At 46.8% G+C, this 15,383-nt stretch overlaps 4 protein-coding genes across 5 annotated transcripts; 3 read left to right on the forward strand and 1 right to left on the reverse strand.

The window, feature by feature from the left end:
• Nucleotides 1–45: 45 nt before the first annotated feature.
• nit1 (nitrilase 1) lies at nt 46–1,775 on the reverse strand. Of its 2 annotated transcripts, XM_078794757.1 has the most exons (7): nt 1,708–1,775; nt 1,487–1,677; nt 1,050–1,283; nt 885–988; nt 689–825; nt 491–616; nt 46–427 (listed from the first exon to the last, which is right to left on the reverse strand). In XM_078794757.1, exons 2-7 carry the CDS (start codon nt 1,561–1,563, stop codon nt 158–160), a joined length of 948 nt encoding a protein of 315 aa, XP_078650883.1. In that variant the 5' UTR covers nt 1,564–1,677; nt 1,708–1,775; the 3' UTR covers nt 46–157. The 2 variants fall into 2 exon arrangements, with proteins under 2 accessions (XP_078650883.1, XP_057924365.2); XM_058068382.2 differs by having other exon boundaries at nt 1,487–1,735.
• Nucleotides 1,726–3,284, forward strand: pfdn2 (prefoldin subunit 2). Its single transcript, XM_058068384.2, has 4 exons — nt 1,726–1,885; nt 2,349–2,437; nt 2,603–2,726; nt 2,864–3,284. Exons 1-4 carry the CDS (start codon nt 1,805–1,807, stop codon nt 3,050–3,052), a joined length of 483 nt encoding a protein of 160 aa, XP_057924367.1. The 5' UTR covers nt 1,726–1,804; the 3' UTR covers nt 3,053–3,284.
• A 394-nt stretch (nt 3,285–3,678) lies between these two features.
• On the forward strand, nt 3,679–5,756 carry b4gat1 (beta-1,4-glucuronyltransferase 1). The gene is made up of 2 exons (XM_058067403.2): nt 3,679–5,099; nt 5,174–5,756. Exons 1-2 carry the CDS (start codon nt 4,020–4,022, stop codon nt 5,363–5,365), a joined length of 1,272 nt encoding a protein of 423 aa, XP_057923386.2. The 5' UTR covers nt 3,679–4,019; the 3' UTR covers nt 5,366–5,756.
• A 7,846-nt stretch (nt 5,757–13,602) lies between these two features.
• On the forward strand, nt 13,603–15,375 carry six7 (SIX homeobox 7). The gene is made up of 3 exons (XM_058067376.2): nt 13,603–14,116; nt 14,389–14,552; nt 14,622–15,375. The coding sequence occupies exons 1-3, from the start codon at nt 13,709–13,711 to the stop codon at nt 14,824–14,826; spliced, it is 777 nt and encodes a 258-aa protein (XP_057923359.2). The 5' UTR covers nt 13,603–13,708; the 3' UTR covers nt 14,827–15,375.
• The last annotated feature ends 8 nt before the right edge of the window (nt 15,376–15,383 follow it).

A 15,383-nucleotide genomic window follows, 5' to 3' on the forward strand; every position in this document is an offset into this window, starting at 1 on the left:
ATGCAATAAAATAGTTATTTGTCAGCCTGATGTTTGTGATGCATTCATTTATTCCACCATAATAAGTATGAGAAATATGCTGAGCTAGCACATAGAAATAGTATAACTTATATTCCAATTTCTGATTTACACACATCTGTCATGATGTTTTACGATGTCATTGCTCATCAGATAATCTAGTGTAAAAACTCTCCTCTCTGCGATGCTTTTGGAGCGGCATGTTTGTGCGGATGCTCCTCATCTTGTCCAGGTCCACTTCCACAAGCAGCATCCCTGCTTTCTCCCCTCCACAGTCACCCATCACAACACCCCAGGGGTCCACAGCCAGGGCGTGGCCGTAGGACGAGCGTTTGCCATGGTGCTGGCCGACCTGTGCCGGCGCCAGGACGTAGCATTGATTCTCGATGGCTCTCGCGCGGAGCAGCACCTGGCAATAAAAGGTTCTTAGAGGGGGATGCATGTCACTGAGCACACATTACGTTCTTATTACCTCCCAATGGGCAGCCCCTGTGACTTCAGTGAAGGCTGACGGGAATGTCAGGATCTCAGCGCCGTTCTTTTGCAGCGCCAGTGACAGCTCAGGGAATCTTAAATCATAGCAGACTCCCAATCCAACCTGAAGGAAAAAAGGCAACATTTACCAAAAGGAAAGCCCACACTCGCGTGAATGCCAGTCAGGAAAAGACACCTTGCCAACAGGCGTTTGGAACGGAGACACGAGCGACTGTCCCGGGATGGTGAAGGCACTTTCTTTTATGGAGATGCCTTTTTCAGGAAGTTCCACATCAAACATGTGGGACTTCCTGTATATCGACACAATCTGACCTGTGAGAAGGAAAATGTCAAGCGGAGACGTGTGATGGAGCGACCATAGCGTCACTTACCTTTGTTGTTCATGACCACATGGCTGATGTAAATCCGCTTCTCAGTCTCCCAGGCTGGACCTCGCTCATGGAAGCCACCCAGAGACAGCCAGATGCCCAACTTCCTGGAATGAATCAAGAGCATAATGGGAATATACAATTTTTTACAGACATCTAAGCGTGTACCTGGCCATCTGAGAATATTGCATCATTGTGTTCCCCTCTAGGCTCTCCGACAGCGCCAAGGTCTCCTCAGGACTACAACCAATGTAATCAAACGCCTCAGGAAGGAACGCCATGCTGGCACCTCGCTGTGCCGCCTCCTCCAGCAGCTCTTTGGCAGCACACAAGTTGGCCTGCTTGTCTGGAGTAGCGTTCATCTGACACACCGCAGCGACCGGCCAGCCACTGCTGGACATTCTACAGAAGGACAGATTCATCATTCAGTTAATGACATTCACGTTAAAAGCAATAATACTGATATTAAAGTGACATGTCCTGACAATGCTATAAGAACAGTCCTTGAACTTTGAACATAACACTTGGCTTTGACAACCACCTTCAAATTCTGTAAGCCTGTTACTTGATCATAACATCATAATAATAACTGGAATCATGTTTACCTGTAGTGCAGCTTCGCAGTCAAAGCAGGAAGCGAGGAACTAACTTTTGCATATGATCCCAAAATGGAGAAAAACATTGGTTTAAATAATCCAGTGTCAACCTTTTCACTCCATGTTAAAGTTTAACAGCCATCAGCAGCTATGTTTGTGCCCTTTCTCGCGTCAACGATTAACATTAGTCGTCAAAAGAAAGAGACATTCTCTTGTCTGTTTACATAGCTGGCTCAGGCAAACGGAAGTAACCACATTTTTAATGTGGTATTTCTATACAGGCGATATCACCGGCTGCCCTTCACTTCCCAGCAACACCCTTTCAAAATGGCAGCCAACAGTAGCAACACGGGTACTAAATCCGGCAGCACTGCCGGAGGTAAACAGTCCGGTCCCTCCGCTGAACAGGTAGCGCCAAGTACAGCCCAAACATCTTGTATCTACTTACTGGTTCTGATTCTGGTGCTTAGTGTAACGTGGATCCACTGTTAGACCCTCGGTTAGCTAATGCTAACATTAGCATTTTAACGCCGTCGTCTGGCCCAAAATTAGTGCTGTCACAATTAAACATTTCTATAGATAAATATAGATCAAAGAAAGATACTCTGTGGTGGATGATTCTGGTGCCTTACCGGACGATTGTCGGCTTTTAACGTGTACAGTCGTTCTTTGCGTTCACTTAGCATGGACGCTATATTTATCAGTGGACGCTACACAACACTACAAGTTACGCACTTTACGCAAACTACTGCATCATAATTTAGCTGGTTGGCGTGAAGCTTATTTTGCCGTATTCTACAACGTCGGTGCAAACTGTCTGAACAACATGAAAATGTGAATGTGAATCAACGAGTGCTGTCGCCATTGGCAGGTGGTGGCAACATTTCAAAGGATGCGTCAGGAACAGCGCAGCATGGCCTCCAAAGCGGCAGAGTTAGAGATGGACATTAATGAACACAGGTGAGTTTTTACACTACTTTATTTTATTGTGTAACAAGGATATTGGATCTGACATTTACACATTTTGTGATTATGATGCACTCCCATGAATTAAAGCTGCTGTTACTCTTCAGCGCCAAACTACATTTTTTTTCAACCAATGTTTTTATGTGTTTTCATATCCAGCTTAGTCATTGACACCCTGAAGGATGTGGATCCATCCAGGAAATGCTTTCGTCTCGTTGGTGGAGTGTTGGTGGAGAGAACCGTGAAAGAAGTTTTACCGGCGCTGGAAACAAACAAAGAACAGGTTAAACATTTTAAGCTGCCAGTACATTTAAAATTGATCTGAACTTGATTGGACACCTCAAGTAACCACTACATTTAATTCATTTATTCTGCTGTTAAAAGTCGACTAACTCTAAACTCTGTTCTGTCCCCCTACAGATATCCAAAATAATTGAGTCCATCAACACAAAGATGCAGGACAAAGGGCGTGAGCTGACAGAGTACAGGGAACGCTACAACATTCGCTTGGTGGGCGAGGGTGATGGAGAAGCACAAGGCCAATCAACGTCCTCCACCAACAGCGAAGGAAGTGCCCCGAAAAGCGGAGCGGGTGTTTTGGTTTCCTAGTTTTTGACTGTATGCTTCTATGTTAGCATTTCACATATTGAGAACTGTTGCAGTTTAAAAGGAATTTGCCTTTGCATTGTTGCATTTTCAAAATGTCAGATTACGGACTGTTGAGTTGAAAGTAAGAAAACTGATTTCATAGTGCTTCAATATGGTTTACAGCCATAAAAGTATCAGAAAGCTGTTTTGTTATTACAACCTGGAAGATTAAATGTTCTCATGAAACACAAAATGTGTTATGTTTCATTGGGGAAATGCAATAAAAGTTGTCTTTATTATGTGACCGTTAATACAACACTCAAAATAGTTAGTAGTCACCAATGATAGGACAACACTTATTGGCCGCAATTAACGTCACAGCAGCCGGCTAAAAAGTGCATTGCGCTTGGAGTGTAGGCATTACGGTATTAATGGTGGTTGTTGAGCCGTTCCTTTCAAAGAGCCGTTCAAAGCTGGCTCAGTTTTAGATTTAAGTTTTAAGAAGCCAGTGACGATTCCTTTTGCATTATTTAAAAAGCACCCCGCAGTTGGACTGCGCCCCTTCCCCGTGTAACTGGGAAAAGAATAAAAAAAAGAAATTTGCCAGGTGCAACTCGGTTCCCATCGTCCATGTTAACGAGCCGTTCAAAAGAACCACTTTGTTCGCGAACGCCACAACACTTGTACGGTAAGTAGCTCAGTGAAGACGAGACAAAGGCGTCGAATGCATGGTGACAGTTTAGTTAGCTAATGATTTAGTGTTTTTACATATCAAATGACGCGGGGATCAGCACCTTTATTAAGAATTCTTTGCTGAATTAATCTCTTGGCGCGCCAGATGAACATCTTTACTGTCAGACGAGATAGCTACGCTAGGCTAGGCCGCTAGCATCCGTTTAGCAATGTAGGCTACGTTAGCTCGCCCTGAAACCAAGCAAGGATCCCAAATACCAGGCCACCCTCTCAGTTTGGGCTAGGTTCTTGTGGAATGCATCTGTCCAAGAAATGTTCTGCTTTCAGAGTGGTGCTGAGTGCTCTCCTGTTGGTGGCGCTTTTGCAGCTCCTTTACTTGTCCTTCTTGTCAAAGTTTCACGGCAAACAGCAGCGGTACCGCTACTCGGAGCTCTTTGGAGCTTCTGGTCCAAGGAACATCGAACACCCCGAGAGGAACTCACGCAAGGAGCGTCTGAGGTATTCTCTCTCTACCGGAGGCATCTTTGACAACAGTGGGCAGTACCGAGTGTACAAGAACCTTATTAAAAGCGATCAGAATCCGACCGCCAACGTCCTGACTTTGGCTACCCATACCACCATCAACAACCTTCACCACATTGAAGCTCTTGTGGAGAGGTGGCAGAACCCACTCTCGGTGGCCATATTTGCTCACGGCCAGGATGTCAAGTTTGCCACAGCGTTGGTGTACGCGCTCAGCTTGCTGTGCCCTCATGTCCAGGCCCTGGTGGACTTCCACCTGGTCTGCCTTTCAGGGGAGATGGCCAGCTTCCCCGAGCAGGACCACCAGCACTTTGCGGGCCTGGATGACTGCGCTGCAGTCTTCTCCAGGCTGGATTCCTACAGGGATAAATTTAAGAACTATGCCATCAGTGGAAACATTTCCTACCCTAACAATCTTCTTCGGAATGTGGCCCGGGGGGCTGCGGAGTCCTCGTACATCCTGGTGATGGACATGGACATGATGCCCAGTGCTGACCTGCACCGGGACTTCCTGGCCATGGTCTTGAGACACGAGCCCGCACCCGATCAGGTTTTCGTCTTGCCCGCCTTTGAGATCCGCCACGCCAGGAAGATGCCCGCCACCAAGGCCGAGCTGGTGCAGCTCTACCAGGTGGGCGAGGTGCGGCCGTTTTATGAAGAGCTGTGCCCTCGCTGCCAAGCCCCCACCAACTACTCGCGGTGGATCAACGGCCACGTGCGAGGTGGCGATGCCCTGGAGGTGGCCTACACGCTCACCTGGACCGATCCTTGGGAGCCGTTCTACATCGGCTTGCGCGGCGTTCCGCTGTACGACGAGAACTTCAAACAGTATGGCTTCAACCGAATCAGCCAGGTTGGTTCCTCCATATTTTGGCTTCTTGTGTCCACTTTGAATCTCCGCAGACACTAATGGTTGGTCTTTGGCAGGCCTGTGAGCTCCACGTGGCCGGCTACCGCTTCTCCGTGCTGAACTCGGCCTTCCTGGTCCACCGCGGCTTCAAGATCCAAGGCGAGTTCCACGCCAGGAAGGAGGAGGAAAACAAACGTAACCGGCTTCTCTTTCGCAGCTTCAAAGAAGCTCTGAAGAGCAAATATCCATCTTCGAGCAGGAGATGCTGAAAAGATCCACTTCCCCGGACCACATTTCAGGCAGTGACCCCAACGGCCACCAGATGGCAGCAGGCGCCTTGAGGTTGACTTGAGGCGCCGCTGACCGCCCATGTGATGTGCTACAACGTTGGCCCCGCCCCCTTAGCAGAGACTCAAATCACTGACACTGGACTAAATGCATTTCTCGTCACTGCTAGCATGACTAAATTAGAGATCTTCACTGTCTTTGTCAGCCTGCCTCGTTAGCGTTAACGTGTAGCATATGTAGCACCTGAGCCATTGTTGTCATTTCTGCACAGTATTTATTGTCAAGTCATTTGGTTATTTATATTACATTGCACTGATTTCTATTTATTTGGACTTTGTACTGTTCTTAATAAAGCAGGAGGACAAATTTGAACTCATTTGTTTTGTCACATATAACGCAAAGTTTTGTTGACAAAAACTTAGGGGTACTCAGTAAAAAAAAATGTCAGTATTGAAAATCGTCTTTTACAGATCCACTGAATTTGACCTTCTTTAACCTTTTGAATTTGTTCACTAACAAATGTATTCAGGGGGGAGTCCAGGGCAGAAAACTGGTCAGTATCCTACGTGACCACCTTTTGACTCACAGTGCAATGCATCTTCACATCAAGCTTCACATCAGGTTGTGGATTCTGGCCTGTGGAATGTTGGTCCACTCTTCAATGTGCTGAATATTGCAGGAAATGGAACACGCTGTTGTATGCGCCAACCCAGAGCATCCCAAACAACCTCCGTGGATGACATGTCCAGGAGTATATATGCTGGTCATGAAATGACTGAGATGTTTTTAGCTCCCAGGAATGCTCTACAGATCCTTGCAAGCTGTGGATTATTGTGCTGCACCAGGAGGTGATGGTCGTGGATGAATGGCAGAACAATGGGCCTTAGCATCTGTGTTCATGGTTCATAGAGATGGGCGGGTGATCTTCATGAAGCTTTGAGGGTTTCAGAACAGATTTGAAGATTTCGTCCTTCAGTGAAAGCAACATTGGGGACATCAGGTGAAAGAGTGACGTCATACGCCCTGTGACGTATGACGCTTCCGACGTAATCAGTCACAGTACATTTGCACAATATCGAAACAGTGTGTTTCAGGACGTCTGACATAAGCTTTGAGGTTTGGGGTTCAACTCTATAGTTGTCCATAACATGCGTCTGCCCATACCATAATCCCACTACCACTCGATATTTAATGTTTACATCAGCAAACCGCTCACCTACAGTACATGATGCCATGCATGCTATAAAAATCTCAGTGATTCATCCATAAAAGGAACTTGCCAAAGAGCCAGATGCTATAGAATGTGCGCATTTGCCCACTCAAGTCGTTTTACTACGACAAATTGCAGTAAGATCCAGACCACTAAGAGGACGACGAGCATGCAGATGAGCTTTCCTAAGAAGAAATTCTTTGGTTATGCATAAGGCATGTGGCTGGTCTCCACATGCCCATCTTGGAGGTCCTGGGCTGGGGCCTCATCTATAAAGCTTGCATACGTGCAAGTGGCTCAACATACCTGGGCTTTATTCTCATAAAATCTAAATTCCCCAAACAAAGGTACTGCACAAAGCCGGCTCTCAGTTGTGTGCACAGTGTGCATTCGTTTGACGTCATATTTTTTCGACTTGTATGCAAAAATGGAGCCAAACGTGATCCTTTTGTATTTACACAAGAGGATCAAGTCATTAGGAGCGTTATGAGGAGTTCAAAAAGATTATCACGAGCAAAAACAATACAATAAATAACACAATAGAGGCAGGGAGGCAGAAAATGCATAACCTAACACTATTATATTATAACCCAGGGGTGGGCAAACTACGGCCCGGGGGCCACATCCGGCCCGCCAAGTGTTTGAATCTTTCCAAAGTATTTCCTTTAAACTCAACATACAACCTGGCATCATGGCCTGAGCCAACCTTTTGATGGTTTTATCAATTTCGTTTATGGTCTGTTGTTTACAAAGTGCTCCTGAAAAAAGGGACACAAGCACATAATTATTATTATTAGATTATTATTAGATTATTAGATTATTATAATTATTATTAGAACTATTATAATTATTATAATTATTATATTAATGCTAATTATTATATTAATTATATATAATATTATTGTTATATTTGCATATTTTACATAATAATAATTATTATTTTAATTTTATTGTAATTATTATAATATTTTATTATTTTTAAAATATTTAAATATAAATATAAAATAATAAATAATAATAGCAGATTGCATGACAATTTTACAGATACAATAATACCAGGTGGACTGTTACGTGTAAAATATATAGTCTGCCCCCCCCCCCGTAAATTTTGTCATATCAATGCGGCCCGCGAGTCAAAAAGTTTGCCCACCCCTGTTATAACCTGAGTCTTCTATATTTTAATATATATTAATACAGTATATACATTACAATTTATTTTTTATGAATACATCAATATTGTTTTTATATTTGAGTACTATTTTTATCACATGCTTTACCTTGTCGTGAGAATTCCATTGTAGTGTTTTTGTGACCATTTTTTTGTTAGAAGAAAGTGATTTGTTCCAGTTGATTAATGTCTCAGGGTGTTTATTTGTGTAGTAGAGGAGTAGACTAACCAACAAAGTAGTCACGCAAGGGCTGCTGCAACTTGTACATCTGCAAACATTGGCCAAAATTAATAGTTCATATTAATATAGTATGCTTCAGAATAACATTTTATACCTGATGTTCGATGTTCGAAAAATGAGCAAATGTAGCTTGTACTCTCATCGGGGAATGAAGAGGACATTTTCGTTGTCTGATTAGTTGTTCAACAAGTTAAAAGTTACGAGTTTTAGGTTTTTGTTGTGTTATTAGATAAATATTGTTTATGAACTGAGCCATATTCAGTTGGACCATTGCTTAAATCTGTCAAATTTGACAATGATACTATAAAAATGCCATATTTGACACAGGTTTTTGTTAGGTAGGATCAGGTGTTCCATTGGTCACCTAAAGGTTAAAGGTTAACAACCTTAACAGGACCATTTTTGGAATACTGTGAGGTTTCCAAAATCGGTTGCATTCATGTTTATGTTTTGCGACTGGCTTAGTGTTTATTAAACGAAGCTTTCCGATGACATACAGTATAACTAAAAAAGGGGGTGGCGTAAAAAAAACTGTCGAGCCAGTGAGGGGTTAACGACCAGAATTGACAGGGGGCTGACAAGTCGCTGTCTCCGCCCACTTGACACATTAGCCCGTGGTGTAACACGGCTTAGATGGGCTTTTACAGACACCCCGGCAATGATGATTACCGAGGGGGTGTCAGGCCGACATCCAATGAAAAGCTGCTCTTTAAAATTAAAGCGTGCAGACTTGAAGAGATAATCTGTCAGTCAAACGCGTCCATTTAGTTGAGCATTTTGCTTTTAAAACCTGGGGCCGCCTCCAACCCTGGTGGGAAAAGCGTTTTTTTTTTCAAAGTGGAATTCCACTAATATTTTCACCCGCTTTATCTTCGTATGGTGGAACTTTTGCTTTTCAGTTAAAATGGGGATTGTTCGCAAGTGTAACGCCTTGCCGGCGAGCTTTTAGCGTGAGAGCGTGCGACACGTTGCCGTTGTTGTTGATAAAGTGGCAGAAGGCGGCGGGTGTAGCTCAGAACAGGTTTGCTGGATCAAATTGGGCTTTATCTCCACAGGCTTATCTGGGTCACAGAGCTTTACGCCAAAAGCAATTAGGCCCGTCCTCTCCTGTGCAGCCCAGCAGGAGGCTACCTCCCGCCAACTTGACCCGAGAGAGCATCTCCGGGCGGGTGGGGGGGGGAGGCATGAACACGGAGGCTTCTTGTGGGTCAGAGATGAAGGAGTCACACAGGTCCAACATCTCCATGTTGTGACACCATGTTGTTTTTAGTGCTTCTTCCTGTCTGTGTTTTATTTTGACATGTTGTCTTGTTTGAACCGTATGTGTACCAAACCACAACACAACAAGCTCTCCAACACGCTAGTCCGAGTGTCGACTTAAAACAAGTAAGGGGCTTAGCCGCCATCAACGAGCTTCTCACCTTTCAAAGCTTCGACAGGCTGGCCGCATTTTAAACATGTACACCTATCCCAGACGGGCCAGGCTGGAGGACAGCAGTAATGAGACGTGACTCTGGCCCGGGGGAGAGAAAAGGAGTCCTAATCCTTCTCACCACACTAACACCTCTTAGCCTACCACCCCTGCTGTCACGACAGCTCAGCAACACACACACACACACACACACACACACACACACACACACAGGTGAGGAGGCCTCGTAGCGAGCGGTCTTGCAGACATGCATGTCATGCTTCATGCTGTGCTGCTGGCAACATTAAAACACACACACACACACACTGGTACACACCAGTATAAAGCATATGTTCTTAGACACACACACACACGGATCGATGCACTAAGACACACGCAGCTATGATACAATGATGTTTGCACAACACTAAGTGGCGGTGTGCCAACACTGGCCGTCATGTCTTCCTTTGAAAAAGCGAATATTCACTCTCTCTCTGGAGGCCTGGTACGCACACTGAAGTCGGGACCAAAGTTTCTGGCGTCGGGGGGAAGGCTCTGCAGCATCCGCTGTAGAACAACCAGGTTTAGAGACAGCTACTTCCCCCTGGCCGTCACACTGCTCAATGCCAAATAAGCCCCTCTACTTGCCCACATGCACATGCAAAACTTAAATTATTTATTCTGAATTATTTAAATTATTTGTACAAATTACTGTTTACGCTGTACATTGTTGTTCATATTTGATGTCATCTATTTATTCTAAACATGTGTATTTGCTGAGTCGGTGTGACAACTTTATGGTGTGTACTGTCATGGTTGGCCTTTAACCAAAGCAGAGGCTTTGCGTCCAAACTTAGTTACGTCCAAGTCATGGCGGCTGAGACATGTGACCCATAGCAGTGAAACGTAGCGAAGAGAAGAAGAAGAGGGTAGTTATTGCGATCAATAACTCTGGTAAGAATTGAAGTGCTCTGATGGGAGTAGCCTATACTTCAATAAGTATAATGTGTACATAGTGGGGCTGCATCTTAGCATGTTGGCTACACAGTCAGGAAATCGGAAAGACCTGTGTTCGAATCGCCGCTGGGGCACCTCTGCGTTCCATTTGCATCCCGTGAATGGGTTTTCTCCGGGTACTCCCATTTCCTCTCAAATTCCAAAAACGTGCATATTAGGTTCAATGGCGACTCCAGATGATTGTTTGTTTGTTTATATGGGCCCTGATTGGCTGGTGACCAGTCCTGGGTGTACCCCACCTCTCGCCTGGAGTCAGCTAGGATAGGCTCCAGCATAACCCTGCGGCTCTAATGAGAATAAGCGGCATAGAAAAAGATGGTGTAGATTGTGTACTTAGTTCTCGAGTGTGTGTTTTTTTTTACTACAGTACATTACTGTACTTCTCAATGTGAACGCACTTACGCACTCAAAAGAGTGTGGAAGTGCAGCACTGTAGTACCACCCCCATCGGTTATTATTGGTGATACTTTGTGTTGAATGAGTGGTGCGGCGGTTGTACATTTTTGCTTCTTTATACTTTTGTCAAACGTCCACTTCTTGATGTGAGGATTTCCCCTTGAGAGCACTAAACGGGTCATGTGCAACCCCGCCCCCGGGCCTTCCCGACCACCATTTTTTGTCAGAGAATCCTCAAATCTCTTGGGAGGATTGTTGGACAGGATGCTACTAAGGCCCTGCTCGGCACCTGTCAGTCTTACGCAGCCTTCCCGCTCAGATAGACAAACAATCCCGCTTGACAGCTGAGCGCTCTTCCCGTCGAGGCCACCGAGGCGTCTGCAGCACAGGCCCGACCCAGCTCGGCCCGTCCACAGAGGATCAGGGGGAGCTAAGACACCAAAGCAGGAATTAATGAGCATTATGCTCTTAGGTAAGAATAAGTCCCACCTTTAATCCTGGGCCATTCCTAAACAACTCCACTAACACCTGTTACATGGACACACATTTCATGGCTTCTTGCTGCACTTCTTCATGGTCCAGAAGAAGGAAGTCACTGTTAGATTTTTCACAACATTCTCAACATGCAGCCAAAAAGCTGCAAAATATTGCAAATTAATGCAAAATATCAATGCATTGTTTTTGCTGGGGATGGCACGGTGGTCGAGTGGTTAGCGCGTGGACCTCACAGCTAGGACACCAGGGTACAATTCCACCCTCGGCCATCTCTGTGTGGAGTTTGCATGTTATACCCGTGCATGCGTGGGTTTTCTCCGGGTACTCCGGTTTCCTCCCACATTCCAAAAACATGCTAGGTTAATTAGCCACTCCAAATTGTCCATAGGTATGAATGTGAGTGTGAATGGTTGTTTGTCTATATGTGCCCTGTGATTGGCTGGCCACCAGTCCAGGGTGTACCCCGCCTCTCGGGCCGAAGACAGCTGGGATAGGCTCCAGCACCCCCCGCGACCCTCGTGAGGAAAAGCGGAAGAAAATGAATGAATTAATGTTTTTGCTGGGGACGGCACGGCGGACAATGGGTTAGCACGCAGACCTCACAGCTAAGACACCAGGGCTCAATTCCACCCACGGCCATCTCTGTGGGGAGTTTGCATGTTCTCCTCGTGCATGCGTGGGTTTTCTCCGGGTACTCCGATTTCCTCCCAAATTCCAAAAACATGCTAGTTTAATTGGCCACTCCAAATTGTCCATAGGTATGAATGTGAGTGTGAATGGTTGTTTGTCTATGGTTGTTTGTCTATGCGGTGTACCCTGCCTCTCGCCCCAAGACAGCTGGGATAGGCTCCAGCACCCCCGACCCTCGTGAGGAAAAGCAGCAGAAAATGAATGAATGAATGTTTTTGCTGGCCGCACGGTGACCGAGTGGTTAGCATGTCAGGAAGATCTGTGTTCGAATCTCTATTTGAGCATCCTTGTGTGGAGTTTGCATGTTCTTCCAAAAACATGCATGACTCCAAACGGTCCATAGGTGCTGTATGAATGTGAGTGTACCCCACATCTATCAGCTGGGATAGGCTCCAGCGTACCCTTGCGACCCTAACAAGAATAATCGGTATACAACATGAATGGATGTTTTTCATACCGCAGACACCAATTGCCGTTACCATGCCCGTTACCACGACAACCAAGCCACGCTGACTTACGTCACGTTCGCTAACGCTGGCGAGTGACGGGGCCTCCACCGGTCGGTGGAAGCCGTGTCAGCAAACAGAAGAGCTATAATCCGCTGCTATTTTTTAAAAGGTGAGCTTTGGGTAAGCTGATCCCTCCAACAGAACGCATGATAGCGTCTGCGGTGTCATGTCATGTCTCCTTCTACTATATCCAACATGGCTGCTGTCACATGACCGACACATGAAAACATTACCTGCGTTCGAGGTGAAGTAGTCAGTCGCCGATATGTGTTGACTGACAACATGGTGGTGGGGCGGGGTTGTGTGTGTGGCGTCTTCATGTACGTGTGGGGTGAGGCGTTAAACTAACGCTCAGTGTCTTATGGGGGGGGTTAGGGGGGCTGTCTGAGAGGATACTGCTATTGAGTTGCAAATGAGCTTGTAATTAGCTCTTACACATTTGCCTGAAGGGAATTACTCTTTATGTGTGTGTGTGTATGTGGAAGCCATTTTCCCTGCCACAGTGTTAAGCAGATAATACTAATTACTTCTCCTCCCAGTGGCTTGTTAATTGTGTTCACTGTGGATTTATACAGCATGCTAAGACCCCCATCACACACACACACACACACACACACACATACACACAATCAACAGGTCAGTTTAAGGCAGAAGGCTTGACTTTAAGCCACAAATTAATTATGCCAGGTGGGCTTCCGCCTACACACACGCACGCAGGCGCAGTGGCGCGTAAAGAGTAACGTGCAGATGTTCCAGTGATGTCAATCCTCTTTGCGGATCATCCCCCTTCACCTGACGGCGACCTCCCGCGTGTATCGACGTGTAACAGGTGACGTATGATCATGAAAGCTGTGAAGGCCGACATGGTGACGTCGTCTTCGTGTACCCACACCGCCCCCCCCCTTCCCCCCGCACCCCCCCACCACACCACACCCCACCCCACCCTCAGGCTAATGACCCAAACAAGCTGATGAGCCAGTCACCTCTGTCCACAGCACCCCCCGCTAAGAGGTTAATGGTCGAGCCCAATAATCCTTCTCCAAACATCCCCTGAGATGCTAATTGTGTCCCGCTATAAATACCGCCCGACTCCTGGTCCGCTTTCTTCACCGTGGCCACCAGGACCTGCTGTCACATCGTAGAAAAACCCGGGTGAGGTGGCACCTTTTTGACGCGCACCTGGACTCATGTTCCCATTACCTATGTTTACACCGGACCAGGTGGCCCGGGTGTGCGAGAACCTTGAGGAGACTGGCGACATGGAGCGCCTTGGTCGGTTCCTCTGGTCCCTTCCCGCTGCGGTGCCGGGTTCCGCCGTGGAGGCGCTGAACCGGCATGAATCCGTGATGCGCGCCCGAGCCCTGGTGGCCTTCCACGGGGGGAACTTCGAAGCTCTTTACCAGATCTTGCAGAGTCATCGCTTCACACGGGAGTCCCACGCAAAGCTGCAGGACCTGTGGCTGGATGCACACTACAGGGAGGCGGAGAGGCTCAGGGGCCGACCCCTCGGCCCGGTGGAGAAGTACCGGATCCGCAAGAAGTTCCCTTTGCCCCGAACTATCTGGGACGGCGAGCAAAAGACTCACTGCTTTAAGGTAACATCGGTGACGCGTTCAAGTTTGAAGACTTAGTAGTATTTTGCAGATACATAAAAAAACTTTTATTTTTGACAGCAGTCCTCACTTGTATGATCGTCAACGCCGTCTTGTGGCAGGATGAGGCATTGCTTTAAGCTGATAAACATGATCCAATTTAGTGGATCGACTCTGACTTGGGAGTAAATCTTCCAACAATATTAGTCTAAGACGATTATGATATAAGAATTATGGGATGATATCAGATATGTGCTGTGTCTTCGTGCCTCCAGGAGAGGACCCGCAGCTTGTTGAGAGAGTGGTACCTCCAAGATCCTTATCCTAACCCGTCCAGGAAGAGACATCTGGCCCAGGCCACGGGACTCACACCCACTCAGGTCGGCAACTGGTTCAAGAACCGGCGTCAACGAGACCGCGCTGCATCTGCCAAAAACAGGTGAGTCAAAGCAAGCATCCAGTAATGGTTTGTGTCACGACGTGGACGGTGTCTTTGTGCTCCATCCAGATTGCAGCAGGACCCCACCCTGCACCCGTCTGGGGGTTCACCTGATGCCTCGCTTCAGGAGTGCCGCCCCAACTTATTGCCACCCTCCCCTCGCCACTTGGGCAGCCCAGAGGCCAGTGACTGCAGCACGGGGACCGAGCACAGGGGGGCCGGCGCCTCCACGCCCGAGATCTCCGTCAGCAGCGACAGCGAGTTTGAGTCCTGAGACGGCCAACGGCTTTGGGGACGAGATGTACGCACCCTAGAGACACTTCTGTGCACGTGCTGGGGCTACCTCTACCAGGAAGTGGGGGCGCACTGCCGTGAGAGGACCGTGGCGTCGCACCGCAAACACGTCACGCACTTAACGAGAATGGTGACCTTGGCTGTTGACCTTGACAGCAGTGTAGGAGAAGACTTTGTAGAAAAAATGTTCATGTTGGCGTATTCTTTGATGAGCATGTCGCTGCCTTAAAGGAACTCAGGGCGTCACGTCACCTCTCATCACCTTACGTTACGTCACATCACGTGCACGTCATATCACTTCACGTCACCTCTTGTCATGCCACGCTACACCATATCACCTCACGTTACGTCACGTCAAATCGCATCACGTGTGCCAGCCATAGTTTGCCATTCCGACAGAAGCAGCAAAGTGATTGGCTGGGCTCATGAAGGGTGAAAGTGTGATTGCTCTCGCTAGTGCCTGCGACTTAACAAACTGCATTTTCATGAAAGACGAAGGTTTGTTGTTCATAAATAAAAGTATTTTTATCCAAAGTC

This window comes from Doryrhamphus excisus, linkage group LG2 (genome assembly GCF_037039965.1).
Source record: "Doryrhamphus excisus strain RoL-2023G ecotype Guam linkage group LG2, RoL_Dexc_Guam_v1.1, whole genome shotgun sequence".
NCBI lineage: Eukaryota > Metazoa > Chordata > Actinopteri > Syngnathiformes > Syngnathidae > Doryrhamphus > Doryrhamphus excisus.